We start from the raw sequence: 18,810 nt of genomic DNA, 5'->3' as shown, positions 1-18,810 counted from the left end.
TCTAGTGGGTGTCGGGCCCTAAAGCTGTTCCCAGTTCCCTTTCCAGCTGCCTCTGGAACAGCTGGCTCAAAAACACTCAAAACGCATGGACTATACGCAGAGCCCCAGGAGAGAGCAGGAACACACAGGAAACACAAGTCCTTACTGCGCTGATGGCTCCGGTGGCCGCCCTGAAGCGTTTCACCTCCTGCGCAGAGTCTACAGACAGGCCTCTCTTAATGGACACTGAGTTGACGCCCTCTCCACTGGAATTTGGGTCCATGTCAGAATCCGGCTTGAAAAACACAAAGACACAGCAGGTTTTATTGAGTGATTCCCCTGAGAAGAGTAAGGAGCCCAAGGAGAGATGACAGCCAAGGCTGGCAGTCCTACTTGCTGATCCTTGATCCTCTGCAGTTCCCACTTGATGACAACCTCGGAGAGGTCCACGGCCAGCCTCCTCTGCTCAATGGTGACACTGGGTGTGAAGCCCAGCCTCTGCATGGCACTGACCATGTGCTGTACCAAGTGGTGCCGTACCGGGTAGTACACCTGCAGACACAGGGACCAACGTCATGTCAGCGTTTACTAAAAGGTGAGGGGCCGCCCCATTACAGAAGAGTAGGGGCTCGAAGCCAGCACCCGCGGCCGTACCACACACATCTGCTGCCGCTTTCCATACCTTAAAGTGCTGCACTATGAGGTGAAGAATGTGCACCAGCTGTGGGACTGTGTGCCCCTCCTCCACGATGATCTTCCTAGTCCAGTGCGTCAGCATCTGGTGTCCATCCTCCATGCGGGCCGGCACTGCTGGGGTCAAAATGGCCATTGCCTGCCTCACAATTGCTCGGGCTTCCATTGCGTGAGCCTTGAGAAGACTGTGGAAAACCTAGAAGAGAAATGCCAGTTTTCAGGGGAATCTGATGTCCTCTTCTGTTCTCTGTATACTGCACACATAGCATGTATACATATGTATGTACATGCATACACACACCACACACCTTGTACATACATACATCACGCAGACCAAACTCTCTCTCCCTCTCCCTATATACAAATTTTTAAAGCTGTTTGACAGGAAGGTCAGAATTAGAAACCCAAAAGATGACTGAGCAATCAAGGTACTACACAAGACTGTGACCCTGGGTTTAACCTCTAGAACCGACATAACGATAAAGGAATCAACTCTCTCTGGCACCTGTGCTGTGGCATGTGAGCGTACTGACGAACATCTCCCTTTCCCTCTCCCTGACACACACACAGAAACAAAGAGTAAAATAAACAATTCACAAGAACTAGAAAGCCGAATGTACTCTGAGGGGAACAAGACCAAGGCTGTGAACGGAGCACGGGGCAGAGCAGCAACTTGGGTGGAGTAATCCCCACAGGGGAGTGTTCACACTACTGAGCTTGTAACACCCTCTTGAGTTTCCAGTGCTAGACACACACTAAGCAGGACTTTACTTTCAGTGTGATAAACGTGCTAACAAGGATGCTACCTCCGTTATAAACACACTGGTGACGCTCAGCAGACCATCCTAAAACCTTGCACAACCACAGCACTTTCTTCTCTCAAACCAAAATTCTGTCCCTGTCCAAAACTGGCTTCCACTTCAGGGACTGAGGCAGGGGGATCACATGGGCTAGAGTCAGAGCCTAGCTCCTGAGCTCCCTGACCATGCTCCTGAGTCCCTGTCATCCTCCATCACTTCTCTACAGTTCTGACTGCTCATCAGGAGGACCCAGCAGCGGTTATTTCTTAAGATCTGTAAGCAGGAATGGGCCCTCACACTGCTTCTGGTGGCTTTGAGGAAAGATGGAAAGGAGTGGCTGAGGCTGTCCGAGAGCCCTGAGTACCCTTGGAGGACCGGGTGAGAGCACGGGAGGGAGCCCTAGGAGGCACCTGCAGGACGATTTTCTTATGGATGGCAAATTTGGCAATGATGTGTGCCAGCAGCAGGTGCCCACTGTATTTGCAAGCAGGATCCACACAAGCCTTGGAGAGCAGACAGGGCCACGCGAAGGTCATCAGACGGCGCAGCTTGCTATTGCGGTTCTTGTTGTTGTCATGGATGTGGTGGGGGGCATGCTCCACCAGCAGCGTAGCATACTGCAGGAGGTAGATCCGCAGGGAGTCCAGCATGTCAGCTTGCTTCTCAGGGTCCAGGACCTGACAGGAAGGAGATACTCACTTTGGATTTTATCATATAAGTCTGATCCTTAAAGACACTTGCCACCAGGATGGAGAGATGGCTCAGTGGTTAAGAGCACCGACTGCTCTTCCAAAGTTCCGGAGTTTAAATCCCAGCAACCACATGGTGGCTCACAACCATCTGTAATGAGATCTGATGCCCTCTTCTGGTGCATCTGAAGACAGCAACAGTGTACTTAGATATAATAATAAATAAATCTTTAAAAAAAAAAACAAGACACTTGCCGCCAAGGCTAACACTCTGGGTTCAATTGCTATAAACTATACGGTAGAAGGGGAGAGCTCCCTCAAGTTGTCCTCTGACAGACACACACACGGGATGGGGGGCCCAAAGAAAATATTATTCCCACAAACTCCTAGCACGGGCACACACATTCACACATCTGAAAGGACTCCTGGGGACCCCACCTTGGTTATAAACACACTGGTGATGCTCTCTGGATTGTCTCCTTCTGGATTAGGAGGTCCTAACAGCTGCTCTCCTTCCCCCTTCTCAAAGCTGTACAAGAAAGCAGGATTCAAGATGTGCTGCAGAACCTGGGGAAAGACCACACAAGAACAGAACAGAGCTGTGCATGAATGAATGAACGAACGAACGAAGGAGGGAACACTGTTTGGGGGTTGGGAGGTAAGGCACAAGGCCTGCACTGCCCAGGTCAGACCTCATCACGAGAGCAACTACTCATCCTGACTTCCTACCAAATGGCAACTGCCAGTGGCAGGCAGCTAGACACCTCAGGAAAAGAAGGCATCTCTCCTCCATGACAGTTGGGCCTACTGCACAAGCATCTAGAGAGATGGGGCTCATTAGGAATAGCGCCCATGGTCCTGAGGAAACAAACCCAGCACCTGCTGTCACAGCCCAGTTCTAATGACTCACCTTTGCTTTCAGTTCATCTCCAAAGTTGGGGTCATTAAACTCTACAAAGCGGAAAAAGAGCGCCCGCTTTTGAGCGATGCTGTAGTTTTTGGGGATCTCTTCTTCCATGTACTCCTTCAAGAAGGTCATGTTGCAGAGGAAACGGCCAGTGAAGGCTCGGAGCAGCTGGAACAGCAGCTCTATGTCGCCATAGTTCCTTCTGAAGGACCAGGACAAGCAAGAGGTTAGCGTAAGGCCAGCTCTAACTACACAGAATCCAGATTTGTGGCTTTCTTTTTCCATGTTTCACTGTGTGTCACGCATGTGCATAGCGTAGTTCTGCATGTGTGTGGGATCACCTCAGACTGCTCTTCCACTCTATTAATGGAGACAAGTTTCTCTCAGTCAAACCCAGAACTCACTGATAAGGGACAGTCTTGTTAACCAGGTTGCCCCCTTCATCTTTGCCTTCAAAGGCTGGAAAGATTGGCAGGCTGCCAACACTTACCAGCCATTTCTGTGGGTTTCTGGGGGCCCTAACTCAGGTCCTCACGGGTGCAAAGCACTGAATCACTTCCTCACTCACATCTTAAAGATGTCAGTTACCATCCAACCTCTCTACAGATACCCACGGACCCGCAGACCGGGCACATCGGGGCAAGCCCACAGTCGGGTTTTGGACAGAGGAAGCAAATGCACGCACTTGCAATAGTTCAGCAGACAGAAGGCCAGAAGCTTGGGCTCCTTCCAGTTGGTGGCAGCCATGTTCTCTTTGCGGTGTCTTTCTTGAAAGGTCTCACTCACCCACACTCGCCTCAACTGGCTCACCAGAGAGTGCTGACTGGCCAGCCAGGCATCATCATTTTTAACTATGATGCTTATGATCTGTAGGGAAAGAAGCAAGCATCAAGGACCTGCACCCAAGGGGCTTGGCCAAAGCCTGACCAGAAGGGCTCTGGGTTCAGTGAAGATGTGCGGCTACCTTGATGGCCTGGAACTGGAGGTCCAGGCGCATGTTGCTGGTACTGGGCGAGCCGGGGCGGACTGCTGTCTGTGCACCACCAGGCAGCAGGAGAGTGATGAACCTGTTGGGGTTTGCTGCCAACACATCCCTCAGAGGTCTGGCATCTTTGTGTTTTAGGAAACTCTGAAAGCAAAGGAATAAGGAAAGTTGCTTGGATCAGATCAAACTCAACCACGGTGGGATGACACACTTTCTCAAGTTCTGGCCATTTCTTCACGAAGGCAAACAAGACCAACAAAAATAACAACAGAACAGCAGGCAACTCTCTGGACAAGCTGTTGCTGGTCGGGAATGGTGGACTCAACTAGAATCGCAGAACTCAGGAGGCAGAGAGCAGCCTGTCTCAGCCAGCCAGGGCTACAGAGAGCTCCTCCTCAAAAAAGTTAAAAAACAAAAATGCTGGACAGGAGAGATGGCTCAGCAGCTAAAAGCACTGATGCTCTTCCAGAGGTCCTGAGTTCAAATCTCAGCACCCACAAGGTGCTGAGTCTCAAAGAGCCAAGGGCTTCACCTAGTGTTCAGACATGCACGCAGACAGAGCTCCCATATTCATAAGATACATACAGAAATAATTAAAACCAACAAGTCAGCTCAGTGGGTAGAGATGTGGCCAGCGAGCCTGATTGCTGGGACCCATGTAGCGGATGGAAAGCTGTCTTTTGACCTCTGTATGTGCACTGTGGCACGTGTACACCTCACATAAACAAGCATAGTACAAGAAAATGCTTCCCAATGGTAATCCTATTTTTTTTGGCTTGTGAATAATCCTAACTGTATTGATCTGTTAAAACCAACAAAATCCTCCCAGCTAACTCCTGAGCTATAGCTTTGCAGACATGCTCAAACAGCAACGTTGCTGACATGCAGAGCTCCGAGAAGCAGGAGCCAGGGCACTCTGTGGGGAAGCATGGGTTTGCTAAAGGCAGAGCACACTGGCGGCCAGCACTAGGCAGGCACCAGCCACAGATGCACCGGTTCCTACCATGAACATTCGGCTCCACTGGGGGTCATTCAGCGTTGCTTCCATCATGAACAACTCCACTGTCTGCGAGGGATGCCGTGTCAGGAACTTGATAAGTGGCTCTCTGAATGGACTGCCCGCCTACAAAACATGGGGCAGAGATGCAACCCACACCATCCTTCTCCAAGACCCTCCAACTGTCACCATGTAAGGATGGAACCGCCTCTGACTAAACCATAAGCAAGTCTTAATACCAATATTCTCAATATTCTGTCAGAAAGTATCTTAAAAAAATGGAACCAGGCAAGGCAGAACACTCCTGTAGTACCAGCACTTGGGGGTTATGTACAGAGGATGGCTGCACGTTTAAGACCAGCCTGAGATACCTAGCAAGATCTGCAAGTTGTTCTCTGACCTCCACATGTGCATTGTAGCATATGTGCACCCACGTGACATACACCCAGACATGGAAAAAAAAAAAAACATGTTTTGCAAAAGTAATGTAAAAGAAAAAAAAATGCTTTGCAATAATTTTGTTTCACTTTTTAAAAAAAGACCCCATGTTGACTACAATGCCAGTCGGATGGTCCTCTCAGCCTTAATCAGCTTCTCTTTACAATTAATAACTGACTGTGGATGCGGATGGAGTTAGGTTGCTCAAGGTGCTGAGAATAAGAGAGGAATCCAAAACAGGACATTTTCTCCACTCCCCACCCCCAAGGCTTAGAGAAGACCACAAAAGAAGGAACAAGAAAAAAAAAACCATAAAAGGGGAGATGGATGTGGCAGAGCCAACGTGGTGGTGGTCTCCCAGGTGATCTCGCCAGCTGAGGCGGCCTGTACAGAACCTGTTCAAGACTGGCCGGCAACATCCAGTCCCGGATGGGGTGTAGCTCACAGGACCCCAGCCCTCTCCACAGGACTATTAGCTACTGATGGGTCCTAGGAGAGGTGGTTGCCATGGTCTGCCTGTCTGAAACGACTGCTGAGCCTCCCAGGCGCCCCTGGGTCATCACAGAGCAATACAGAAAGAAAGAGGGGACACGCAGAAAAGGACTGCAGGGATGCGGGGGGTGGGGGAGATCAGTGGGGAAAAAGGACTGCAGGGATGGGGGGGGTCAATGGGGGAAAAGGACTGCAGGGATGGGGGGTCAGTGGGGGAAAAGGACTGCAGGGATGCGGGGGTCAATGGGGGAAAAGGACTGCAGGGATGGGGGTCAATGGGGGAAAAGGACTGCAGGGATGAGGAGTCAGTGGGGGAAAAGGACTGCAGGGATGAGGGGTCAATGGGGGAAAAGGACTGCAGGGATGAGGGGTCAATGGAAGTGGAGCAGGAGGGAGATAAGAAAGCGTACTAGGTAAAATTAATCATAACACACTATACATGTATTATATTGTCATATTACAAATTTAATTAATTTTTAAGAAACAAAGATAATTAAACTAAAAAACCCAAGTAATTAGATAAAACACAGTTTTCAACAACATATTCATTGGTGTGTTTGCCCATGCTCCAGTGGATATATTCCCAAGTTCACACAGGAACACAGTTGTTAATGAGTTTAGGAAGGTGCTCACAAAACACAACCAAAACTCCCTGAAAACTGAAGGGGACAGAAGGGGCACATACAATCGGAATGTACTATACAGGTGTATGAAATTATCAAGTGAACACATTTTAAAATAACAAAATAAAAATATTTCAAGTAATAGAGAGAAGACAAATCAAAATTAACCCTCAGTTCGGCTGCACCTTAAGGCAAATCAGAACGGAGCCTCGGTGTGGCCCTACCTCAATCAGCATGGCACGCTCTGTCTTCATCACAACCTCCAACAAAGGCTTGACCAGCGTCTGAGGAGCAGCTGGGATCAGATGGAAAAGGTTGATAATTGCCGAGCAAATCTTCATTTCCTAAGAAGGAAAACCAGAGGCCACACACAGGCCAATTAGCTTTGTGGATGGGGGAAAGCAATCACTACAGACCCTGCCACCGTCTAGCTACATTCACAAGGCTGGCCACCGAAGCAGAGTTGACACGGAAAAGCCACAACTTACCGGACTTACATCACACAGTCCTGTTTTGTCCTGAGGCAACTCACTGCCCTAGCCCTTCTGTTCCTGTCTCTGGGGGACAGGGCTCAGTGTGCCTGGTGTGTTTGTTGTGCCTTTGTTTTCAGGACACTGACCCTGTGTCAGGTCAGTCACCTATGCTAGCTTTCCTCGTGGGGGCAGGGACCATCAGTCACCTCTGAGGTGACAGTGCACTCACACTACATCATGTCAACTTCTAAGACACCAAGTTCTGAGAGCACAGAATCTTTCTGTCCTCAAAACCCAGTCAAGGAAGTTCCTCAGCTCAAATACCAGTGTGAGGAATGACTGGGAATGGTGGTAAGAATTCCTCAGCCATGTGCTGTGCTGGGTCCTGTGTGTGCGCAGTGTACTGTGTGCAGCCACTCAGAGCTGGGCTGCTCCGAGGGTTGGCTCTATACACCACTCTCTGGTCAGTCTGTCTGCTGCTATTAAGGAAGCTCTCTCGCTGGCTGCTAGGAGGGAAGGGGCTGGAGATGCCACCCTGCACAATGTGTGAAGTGTGTCTGTGGCTCTTGAGGGTAAAACGGGGATGAGGGCCACTGGCCAGCAGGAGCCTGATCCCAGGATGAGACGGCATGTGTACTGCTCAGTGTCACCTCCCTCCACTTCACATCCAAGTCTTAAAGAGAGCATATTCTCTCTAAAGTTACAGCTTTAAAAAATGGCAATGTACACTATACATTTGTTTTCAAGGCAGAAATACTGAAAAGTTCTCCTTTGCTTTCTGTAAGCGTGCCGGAAGATGTTATCATCCCCATTTTACAGAGTGAGACGTCAGCTAGACTGTCCAAAGACAGTGCTAAGACTGTATCAGTGTGTGAGGATAGTCATGAGGGCAAGTGTGTGTGTGTGTGTGTGTGTGTGTATCTGGCAGACAGGCTCTATCTAGTTTGAGGGAACTGTCAGTGTGACAGACAATCACACTCCCAACTTGTAGCAGGCATGGCTCTTGTGTGCGGACTTTCTTCTCAGGAGGCTTCTGGAGGCTTGCGCTAGTCATGAGTGCTAGGACAGGAAAGTCAGTTCAGCCTCAGCCAGCACTGAGAGAGAGAATGTAGTTCTGACACACAGAAAACACGAGAACTCGGGCTCTGGCTTAGACGCCCTGAGAAGAACATGCTTGGCACCGGACAGGTCACAGCAATGGCACTACGACAGCTCCGCCACACACAAGACAGTACAAGTCACCGCACTCAAGGGCACAGGGCACTCCGTCCACTACAGGATCACAACACAGCTAACGAGATCACGGCAGAACCAGATGCGACAACAACCCCCGCCTGCAGCTGCACTGCGGTTGCGGTTCTCACCTCTACCCCTTCCATGGCAGGCTGAACCAAAACAAAAGTCACAGCATGAAAAACGGGCAACCGAACGGTAAGGGAAAAAGAAAAAGCAAAACTCAAAGGTGTTCTTCACATTGCAAGTCATAGCTGACTTAGATAAGGTTGCTCTCACCTCAAACTGACAGAATGGAGACAGGGAGCACCTCCCGCACTCTGAAAGGCTCTCCTGAGGATGGGGAGGAAAATCATCTTTTTCTATTGATATCATTGACAGAAACTTCCCACATACTCAAACACAGGCAGGGTTATTGGGGTTAACGAGACAGTACAGGCACGATCATCAGAAAGCACACAGTAGTTAAGACACTCTGCAGCAGAAAGCACACCTTCCGCCCTTGCATGTCAACAGCCCTCGTACGGGGTCTAGTAGACTGAGTTTCTTTCCTGAGTCAAATGTTAAAAAAAAAAAAAATCACAGTTTCACATTCTTTTGTGCACAGAGATAAATGGTAAGACTTGGTTGTATGAGAACACACTTTAAAAAGACAACTTTTCAGAGTGGGTAATTCAAGTGCTGAAATAGTTTTTAAAGTAAGGACAAAATTCTTTCCGGGCTGGTCAGGAGAGAACTAGATGGTATAGCCTCCTTCACTAGACATGTGAGGCCCTAACCCATAAAGAACACTTGGCCGTGAGTTCAACAACCCCTACCCTAGTTAGCATTGAACTGTCAACCTGAGACAGTCTAGTGTCTCGATCGGGGCCTGCCCACATCTGTCTATCCTGTGGGCATACCTCTTGGGAGCTGCTTTGACAGGGGCGGTACCATTTCTAGGCTGTATAAGATAGCTAGCTGAACATGAGCCTGGGAGTGAGGCAGCAAGCAGTGTTCTTCCATGGTTTTGGCTTCCAAGTCCCTGCCGTGACTCCCCTCAGTGATGGTCTGTAACCTACAAACTGAAAGAAGCCCTTTCTTGCCCAACCTGCTTCTGGTTGGAGAATTTTCTCACAGCAACACTAGAGAATACGAGACGGCCCTCAGAGGTGAGCTACGGTGTAGTCAAGTACTCTCTGTAAAATCAGCATCATGCACGTGTGTACAGGTAATATATACATGGTTCTGTATAAACTCAGTGCCCAAAGGAGAAGGTCACCCAGACATGGAACCTTCCCAAAGCTCAATTCCCAGAGAAATCAAACTACAAAAGAGCTTTCAACCAACTACTTAATATGGATTCCGATATGGGGTCTCAAAGAGCTGAGCAGCAGCCTGGCCACTGCTCTGCTATGACACCCAATGCCCGTGCCCGAGCTTCAGCCTCGGCCTGCTCTGTCAGGCTGTTCACACTCTACAGACGCTTACACTGTGGTTTTCATTTAATAGAAGCAGTTCACTTACACACATAGACTTCTGGCTTCTGTTCTTAGTCATTCATTTACTGGACGCAGGCACATGCCAGGGGACACCAGGGAGGCCAGAAGACAACTTCCAAGGCCTTAGTCCTTCCACTACGTAGGCCCCAGGGACTGAATTCAGGTTGTCATGCTTCCATCTCAGGGGCCGCCTGACTTTTTGCGAGTTCATTTAAATGTTTATTCTAGAACTGATTGTGTGTTTTAAAGTCTAGTTATGTTTTTAACGTCTGTGTGGGCATCTAAGAGATGAGATGGGAGCACAAGCAAAGGGCTGGCCATGCTGCCACGCCCATGGGGCTCGGGCTCCATCAGAGCTCTCTGAGCTGCTCTCCCATGACCTCATGTGATCTTTAATATGCAAGTAAGAAACTTTCCAATGGGCCTTAAAGTGAAGAGGTTGAAACTCTGGCTGACATCTGCTTAGCAGGCCTTTCAGAAGCCGCAGAAACAGACACAGAAACAAAGCACCTTGAATACAGGATGTCTAAACATGCAGTAAAGTAAAAAATAAAAAATTGTGCTGGGTGTGGTGGCGCCCGCGTTTAATCCCAGCACTTGGGAGGCAGAGGCAGGCAGATTTCTGAGTTCGAGGCCACCCTGGTCTACAGAGTGAGTTCCAGGACAGCCAGGGCTATACAGAGAAACCCTGTCTTGAAAAACCAAAAATAAATAAATAAATAAATAAATAAAAATAAAATAAAATAAATAAATAAAAATAAAAAATTTTTAAAAATCCAAGTTAGAATGAGGTAACACATCTAACAAGGTGGCGAGGGGGACAAGAGTCAGGCCAAGCCGGGCGGGGCTCGCTCCTGAGTGGGGACACTACTATGAAACATCTTACCAGGATATCAAACCTTCAGAAAATACTGTAAAAATTAGCATGTACGATTTTAGAGTCAAAGCAGCAAAGAGCCTCGTATGTTAAAGAGACTCTAGGAGGCTCTAAGGGCAGACATCGGATACCTAAGGAGACTCAGTTACATTAGCTTCGCCTAAAAACTGTAGAGTTGCTGTGTGTGCTAGTCATTTAATTTTTTTAAAGATTTTATTCACTTTATATATGTGAGTACACTGTAGCTGTCTTCAGACACACCAGAAGAGGGCGTCAGATCCCATTACAGATGGCTGTGAGCCACCATGTGGATTCTGGGAATTGAACTCAGGACCTCTGGAAGAGCAGACGGTGCTCTTAACTGCTCCAGCCCTAGTCAATTAATTTTTAATGAACAACTGAGGTGTGAGCAGACTTCCTTAAAAATACCCACACTAGTATTATGGGACGCTTTAATCAGTCCCAAAGCTTTCTTGTTCTTCCTGGGCAATCTTAATTAGTTAGACACAAGGAGGCAATTACCAACCAGAGTGAAGGAAAGCAATGGGAAGGAAAGCTGTGGGAGAGAGGGGGCGCCGCCATGTAAGGAATAGCACAGAAGACGAGGACAACGGAACACACTGCATACTTCTGAAATGCTAGCAACAGAAAAGTCGATTACAGTGAGCAGCGGGAGCGGGTAAGGACCACAAAGAACCATCAAGCTCAGCCTTCAGGAGCAATAAAGCACACTGCAGATGAGCCTCTGCTTCTGGCCCGTGTCAGGTAACCCCAACACCGGCTGTGCAGTGCAGCGTGGCCACCCTCCCAGAAACAAGCCAGCCACTCACGTTTCCGTCACTCCTCTGGCCCCCTTTGTGGGTGATGACCACCACTTCCATCCACTTGCGCAGATGTTGCTGTTGAAAAGAGAGGAAAAAATACTCAACACACCCTCAGACCCCGAGACATGAGAGATACCGCCCTGCAGCCATTTCCCTGTACTTGATAGGACCACGGAGTTCCCATTACAGTAAAGCAGTCTAATCTCCAGCAAGAAGTGAGTGACAGGCCTGGATCCTGCTTCAGCTGGAGACATGGAGGTTTATTTTTAATCAGCACCTGTGGTGTGAGGCACCACAGTTCCTGGCCCAGCACTTTCCTTTCCTTACCACCACTGTTCTCTGGGTACTGGGGCGGACTTCGGTGGAAGCAGAGGTGAATAGAGACTCTGTCAGGGTCAGAAGCTCCTGGCCCCGATGGGGGTACCAGAATGAAGCACAGGAGCATGCTATACATGAGGCTATCAGAAGTGGCGGATGGGGTGAGCAACTCTGGCAGAGACTGGGATGCCTAAGAAGGGACTCGAAGGAGAAGGGCCCGGTGTGCTCTAGGAAGAAGAGCGCCAAGGTCTCTGGCAGCTACTGTGGCTGGAGGGGAATCCAGGGGAGCGGGCTGGCAAGACACACACTGATTTCGTTTAATCAGAGGCTGGGCAGTCGGCTCCATGTGGGCATCTGCGACTGAAGAGCCACACACCCCAGTTCCATGCAGATGCCTCTGAGCAAGCATAGGAAATGGCGGTTGCTGATAAGCAAACCATGTACACAACGGATGCTGCGTTCCTTTGAAAAGCCAGTCCCATGCCCTGTGTTTCACACATGACACCTGCGTGCACATGACACTTGTGTGCACACAGGCTGCCTTTGGGAACGGGGCCAGCGATGGGGAGGAAACTCAGTTCTTTTACACCGTTGAATTGTCTTTCTGTCTTATTTTTTTGAGACAGGGTCACTGGGTAGCTCTGGCTGGCCTGAAACTCTATGTGTAGACCAGCCTGGCTCAAGCTCATAGCGATCTACCCGTCTCTGTCTCCCAAGAGGGGACTGTATCAACATACCCACCCACCTTTTGAATTTAGCAGTATGAATGTTCTTTATGTCAACAGGCCGTCTCATTTGTCCAGTGCACTGTGGAGTAAGTTTAACCCACTTAGCTTACCATCATCTGGTCACAAAACTTATCATTGAAGGAATTTGGGAAGAGGCGGGTAACGGAGGTGAGCCGGTTCACGACGTTCAGGGTCAAGCTCCGGTAGTCTCCCAGCATCATCAGCAAGGGCCGCATGTGCGTATGAATCTGATCTACTTCTATGGTGGCACCTTCCAAAAACTAGTAAGAAAGGTAAGTCACACAGAGAAACAACAGGATGAAATGCACAGTCAACTCCTGTGACAGCTTGCCCTTGGGAAAGGTCCCAGAGAGTGCTGGTGGGACTGGAGCTCAGCTGTACAGTGCTTCCCGACTCAGTGTGACGAGGGCAGAGCGGCCTCGCTCCATGTGTGCTGGCCAGATAGACCTAAGGACCCCCGGTGCTGGCCACGAGGCTCCCAAGCTCACCTTCCTCATGCAGGCTTCCCCAGCCTCCTGCAGCTCACTGTTGGTGGAGTTGAGGGCTTTGAAAAGAGCAGCAATGATTTTCTCCCTGGACTGAGGTAGGTAATTGCAGGCAGCAAGGGCATCTTTGGAGAGAAAAATACATACAGTTTTTATTATTCACCCGAGAAACCCCTCAATAATATTCCTCTCTAAAGGATCCTACCAATCGCAAACCACTAGCCCTCCCTCCTGTTAGCTGCCTCAAGGAAGATAAGAGCTGGGCTTGGTGGCACACACCTTTAACCTCAGCCTGAGAAGGCACTCAGATCTCTGAGTTCAAGGCCAGCCTTACGGTATACAGAGTGAGTTCTAGGACAGCCAGGGCTACACAGCAAAACTATGTTTCAAAAAGCCAAAACAAAACAAAACAAAAAGGGTAGGCTAGGTCTGATGGGAACGGCTCTATGTGCTGAGTACAAGAGGTCTCCAACCAGAAATCTGATTCAAGAGTCACAGAGCAGCGTTCACTAAGTAAAATCCCATTTGTTAAAGACAAACTACTTAAACTCTAACAATGACGGTTCAACTTGACAACTAACACGGCTCCTGAGTCTATGTTTAAAAGACCATAGAAAACTAGGCATTTAGTCTATGATGAGGCCCACCACCCCCTCTGCATGACGGTCCTCTGCCCCCCAGGCTGACTCCCACTGTACGCACTTACTTAATGCTGCGATCCGTAAGGGCACAAGCGACGGGAGGCTTTTGTAACAGGGCAGCTTGGTCAGAGCCGAGTCCTCAGCCTCACACAAATTCAGCAGCTGGCAGAGGGAAAAAAGCAAATTTTGGTTTATTTATCCCACTTTTCCTGGGGAAACAAACATTTGCCGAGCCTGTTCTGAAGGCTACCTGACCTCAGCGCCCACCGCTCACACGGCAGCGTACCTCTGTGTAGAAGACCTTGTGCTCCACCACGTTGAGATCCATTGTGAAGAGTCGAGGCTGCAGCGTGGTGCAGAACGTGTTGCCCTCCATCAAGCCGATCTGGGCATTGGCAGGCTGGTGGCGCAGCAGGTGCTTCTTTGGTGGGACCATATCCTGAAGGACCTGGATGAAAAGCAAGGAGGGGCAGCACTGCTCAGATGTTCCTCAAAGAGCAAAGGCCACTCATCTTTGTATTCCACAGTAGCCAATGTGAAATCCGTGACGTGAAGTCATTTCAGAGGCTTAGACTTTCATTAGGGAAGAACATCCACACGTTAGATGTGTAGGAGAGACTGGGTCAGATACACTTGGTCACACTGCAGAGTGACCTCACAAAACAAGTCCCACATGATAACACACACACCGGGAAATCAGCCTTCTTTCTAGTCTTATCAACAGCTGTGGGCACACAATGCCATCTGTACACTGAAGGTTCCAGAGAACACAAGCAACAGCCCTCTGAACCGAGTAGTACGTGGAACTCAGACCTGCAGCACACAGAGCCCGCTATGTCAGAATCCTACCTCTTTATGTGGCTCCATAATTACTGTCACACTTTTTCCAGTGACCTGGGCCAAGACCTGCAGCGAATGCATGGCCTGCTTTCTCACAGTCGAGTTTGGGGAGGTGACTTCACGAACCAAATCGTGGGTCACGTGGTGAAAAGATTTCTCCTGAGCCAGCACAATCTCCTCAGCTCTCTCCTCATCCTTCAAAGGGGTCGCACATCTCATCAGGAGCTGTTCCAGGGTGGTCTTCGCCATGGCCACTGCCCCATTGGAAACCTGGATGTGGGGAAGGGATGCAGGAGGATGCACCCATAGGTCCATAGACTTGGGGAGGAGGGAGCTCGTGGCCACTGGGCCAGCTTCAAGGAGAAAGACCACTATATGGCATCCATTTGGCACTTTAGGGTCAAAATTACCTCCTTGTATGTACTTCCTATTTGCCTTCATAAAGGTCATCTGGACATGACCTTGGCATTAACCACACAGTCCTGGCAAGGTCACCAGGTTCCACCAGATGAGTTAGATTTGCACATGGGGTCATAAATGCGGCACACCTTGGGCTAGCAATATGGCTCAGTGAGTAACGGAGCCTGCTGCCCATCCTGAGCACCCTAGTTTGGTCCCCACACGGTAGAGAACTAACTCCCACAAGTTGTCCTCTGCCCTCCACACTCATGCTGTGCTAGGTCCCCATCCAATAGAGCAGAAACAAAAACCAGGAAGCAAAAGGACAACGTCCCACCTGTGGGGGCCTCTGAAGTGCCCTGAAACCAGCAAGGCAACAGGGAAGGACCTGAAGATGACACACACCAGTCAGGAGCTGTCCCTGTACTAAAGATGCCATTGGGAAGCCCAGTACAAAACTTCCATGCTGGCAGAGTGTCTGAGACCAGGAGCTCTTTGCAAGCAGCGTCACTGAGAGTCCACGCCGCCCACGACCTACCTCTCCAGTCAGGTCCATCATTACAAAGAGCAGGGCTTTGAGGAATGTCTGCTGGTTCTGGAGAACCCACGTGAGTGGGAGCCGCTCCATGAGAAACTTAATGGATACCACGCCCCCCAGCTTTGCATACCAGGCCTGCTCGTAGCAGCAGGCGCACAACCGCTCCACAATGTAGGAGAAGAGGGGCAGCTGGCATGCCTGGAGAGAAACAAGCCAAGAATAAGTGGGTGCTGTCTTTCTGGACCAAGAGCCTGCAACCGGTTCAGACGTCCTTACCCTCTCTTTTGAGCCCAGGATGATGCTCGCCACGTCAAATATCACGGCCAGGGCTACCTCCCCAATCTTGCACAGTTCCTTTTCTTCATAAGCCATACAGATAGCTATGGCATCAATAAGGACCAAGGGATCCATTCCTTTGGACCCATTTTCTTCACTGTGGAACATGGCTGTGCTGGGCTGGCTGCCCACCTGGTAGCAAGGTAGCAAGAAAGGACCTGGGAAGAGGGGAGCAGGCACAGGACAAAGCCAAGGTCACTCATGGGAGCGAGAGTAACATCTGATGACACATCAGCTTCATTTCCCCTGGGGTTAAGAACACTGAAGCCATTCCTAATATTCAAATTACATTTTATTATTCTGTGCATGTGTAGATGTGGGCACACATATGACACGGTCCACATGCCTTTGCACTTATGAAGGTCAGAAGACAAACTGCAAGAATTGGTCCTTTCTTGCCCTGTATGGATTCTAAGGCCTGAACTCAGATTCCCAGGCTTCTCTGCAAGCACCCTTAACTAGCTGAGCTGTCTTCCTAGCCCCAGAACCAGTACTTCAAACTAACCTCCATTAAACTGCAGCTGTTTGAAAACCAAGTAGACTAATTCCACATGAAGGCCGTTTTTCTAAGTATTTCCAAAAATACACTGTATCATTTTCCAATTACTTCAGTTAAAACTCAAAACTGAGGCTAGGCATATAGCAGGTATGGCACATACAAACCCCTGCGTGTATAAGCCAGACTTTGACGATACACATCTGTATGCCCACACTTATCCAGGTAGAGTGAGAGTGAGAAGTTTAAAGCTCTACTCATCTAAATCAGGTGCCAGGTTCTTTTAAAAGAAAAAGGAGGCGCTGACAGGTAGAAGACTGCAGATAAAAGCACCAACTGCACAGGCATTATGACTTGAATTCAATCCCCAGGGCTCACTGGGAAGACAGAACTGACCCTGGGAAGCTAACCTCTCACCTCTGCAGGCTCGCTGTGGCACTAATATGCTTGCACTCATATACAAATAACCACAGTAGTAATAAATGTTTAAAAATTCAAAGATGTGCTAGTTTGAAATGAGAACAATTAAGTATCTCTTAAAATACCACTGATCAGCTATAGCCTGAGAGTGATGGGTCTTGATACAGCCATTGCAGACAGTAGCAAAAACCGCAAGAGACAGTTTATACCCCAGAACACACATGGTCACTGTACTGTTAAGCAGAGCAACTTGAAAGCAATGTCTCTTGGGTCCCCAGCCGTAGACCACACAGAGGTTACCAAGATTAATTTTAAAGTTACCACAAAGAAACTCTAGGAAACAACTGGTGTTCAGCTGTCTGAACAGTTCTGACTGTGCCAGAGTTCATCAGCAACTCTGCTGAGCACAGGGCTTTGGGGCTCTGAGGCAAAACAGGCAGGGGAGATGCTGCTCAAGTGTGCACATAACTACTGTGGCATCTAGAAAGAAACATGGAATTCTGAGGGTATCCTTTTAGAAACTTAGTGGTAGGGGTCAGGGTCACAGACACTTCTACTGTGTTTTATAAAAGCAGGTTTGTGGGGGTGGGGAGCATAAAAAACAGCCTGGGTAAACAGTTTTACCCCAGAACACAGCCAGGGGTAACGGCCAGGGGCAGGCATGAGAACCTCAAAGAGTGTCAGGAGCTGGCTGCAGCAGAGTGGGTGGCACGGGCAGCAAGCTGACCTGGGAAAACAACACTAGAGAGGGAGATCAGAAACTATCATGCTTTAACCAATGTGAGCTTCATGTACCTCTTTTGTGTGTGTGTGTGTAGGTGTGAGGGTGTGCACACAGGAGCCTGCATGCAGAGGTCAGAGGACACTTGTAGAGTTGGTTGTCTCCTGTCATTTGGGTCCCTGGGGACTGAACTCAGGCTTGGCCGTGAGCATCTCCATCTCCAGAGCCATCATTTCTGTCCTGCCTACTGCTTGCCCGATATACCCAGAGGACAGAACTTGAACTTGGTAATAACTTCCACAGTTCTCGCCACCAACATAACCACTTGACTGACAAAGGTCCTCAGAGAAACCGCCTCCCCTCAGTCTCTCTTAAACGACTACTTGTCCTGATGGGCTTTGCTCCCCCAAGCCCAAACTCACCACACTGCTGGGCCACTGCTACCATGGTGTAGTGGCGGATCAAGCTGGCCACAAAGGGCAGGGCACTGGGCCGCAGGTCTTTGATGACTGCAGACATGAATGCCCCAGTCAGAGCCTGTTCAAACGTCTTCCGGGCTGGAGTGTCCTGTGCTTTGTAGCGGTGTGATATGATGACATTGGGAATGGTCTTTTCTGTAAAGCTAGAAGACAGAATCACACACGTCACACACCCAGTGTCTCAGGTCACAACGAGCTCTCATGTAACTGAAATTTGCCTCTGCTCCAATTTCAGCAGCATTTGGTACCAGGTATGGACTTCGTTTTTCAACATTTATGGTCAGTGTTTCAAGAGATAGCAAATTATATTTTCCCTAACACACACAGACTTGGGGCAGAATTATGACTCCGTGGTAGGCAGTGCATTGCTTTCTGTGTTATGGGTCAAGGCTGCTGTAGTGGCTAAGTGGTTAAAATCACTGGCTGCTCTTGTTAAAGACACTTTTTGTTTTTGTGGAGTGTTTTGCCTACATGCATTGTATACATGTTTGGTTTTAGAAGAGGGCAGTGCATGCCCCAGATCTGCTGTCATAAGACTGTGAGCCCCCATGTGGATTCCAGAAGCGGAACCTAGGTCTGCACCTAGAGCAGCAAGTGCCCGTAACCAAGAGCCACATTTCAGCAAGAGATCTGAGTTCTCAGCATCCACTTGTCAGCTCACGGCCACCCAAAAACTCTGAGGAATCTGGTGCCCTCTTCTGAGGGCACCAGGCATGTTCAAGATGCACGGACACGCATACAGGCAACACACATACACAAAAAATAAAATACCTTTTTAAAAAGAGAAATAGCCGGGCGGTGGTGGCGCACACCTTTAATCCCAGTACTTGGGAGGCAGAGGCAGGTGGATTTCTGAGTTCAAGGCCAGCCTAGTCTACAAAATGAGTTCCAGGACAG

The 18,810-nt window shown here is 49.2% G+C and overlaps 1 protein-coding gene across 9 annotated transcripts in view; it reads right to left on the bottom strand.

Annotated features, from left to right (window-relative positions):
- Positions 1–18,810, bottom strand: part of Trrap (transformation/transcription domain associated protein) — a 93,691-nt gene that overhangs the window by 41,336 nt on the left and 33,545 nt on the right. For 5 of the 9 annotated variants that reach the window (XM_021163529.2, XM_021163532.2, XM_021163533.2 and 2 more), the window contains exons 23-41: positions 17,857–18,056; positions 15,738–15,955; positions 15,462–15,659; positions 14,534–14,794; positions 13,971–14,132; positions 13,750–13,846; positions 13,047–13,168; positions 12,648–12,818; positions 11,498–11,566; positions 6,828–6,947; positions 5,057–5,176; positions 4,033–4,197; positions 3,754–3,935; positions 3,072–3,270; positions 2,600–2,728; positions 1,883–2,149; positions 662–868; positions 373–531; positions 146–274 (exon numbers count right to left, since the gene is read on the bottom strand). In XM_021163529.2, coding sequence (XP_021019188.1) covers positions 146–274; positions 373–531; positions 662–868; positions 1,883–2,149; positions 2,600–2,728; positions 3,072–3,270; positions 3,754–3,935; positions 4,033–4,197; positions 5,057–5,176; positions 6,828–6,947; positions 11,498–11,566; positions 12,648–12,818; positions 13,047–13,168; positions 13,750–13,846; positions 13,971–14,132; positions 14,534–14,794; positions 15,462–15,659; positions 15,738–15,955; positions 17,857–18,056 — 3,175 coding nt within the window. Of the gene's footprint in view, positions 1–145; positions 275–372; positions 532–661; positions 869–1,882; positions 2,150–2,599; positions 2,729–3,071; positions 3,271–3,753; positions 3,936–4,032; positions 4,198–5,056; positions 5,177–6,827; positions 6,948–8,440; positions 8,462–8,588; positions 8,643–11,497; positions 11,567–12,647; positions 12,819–13,046; positions 13,169–13,749; positions 13,847–13,970; positions 14,133–14,533; positions 14,795–15,461; positions 15,660–15,737; positions 15,956–17,856; positions 18,057–18,810 lie in introns of all 9 variants that reach the window. The other 4 variants (XM_029477030.1, XM_029477033.1, XM_029477032.1 and 1 more) reach the window with 2 other exon arrangements.

The sequence above is a fragment of the Mus caroli genome, chromosome 5 (genome assembly GCF_900094665.2).
Source record: "Mus caroli chromosome 5, CAROLI_EIJ_v1.1, whole genome shotgun sequence".
Lineage (NCBI taxonomy): Eukaryota > Metazoa > Chordata > Mammalia > Rodentia > Muridae > Mus > Mus caroli.
This window is presented reverse-complemented; position numbering and strand designations above follow the sequence as displayed.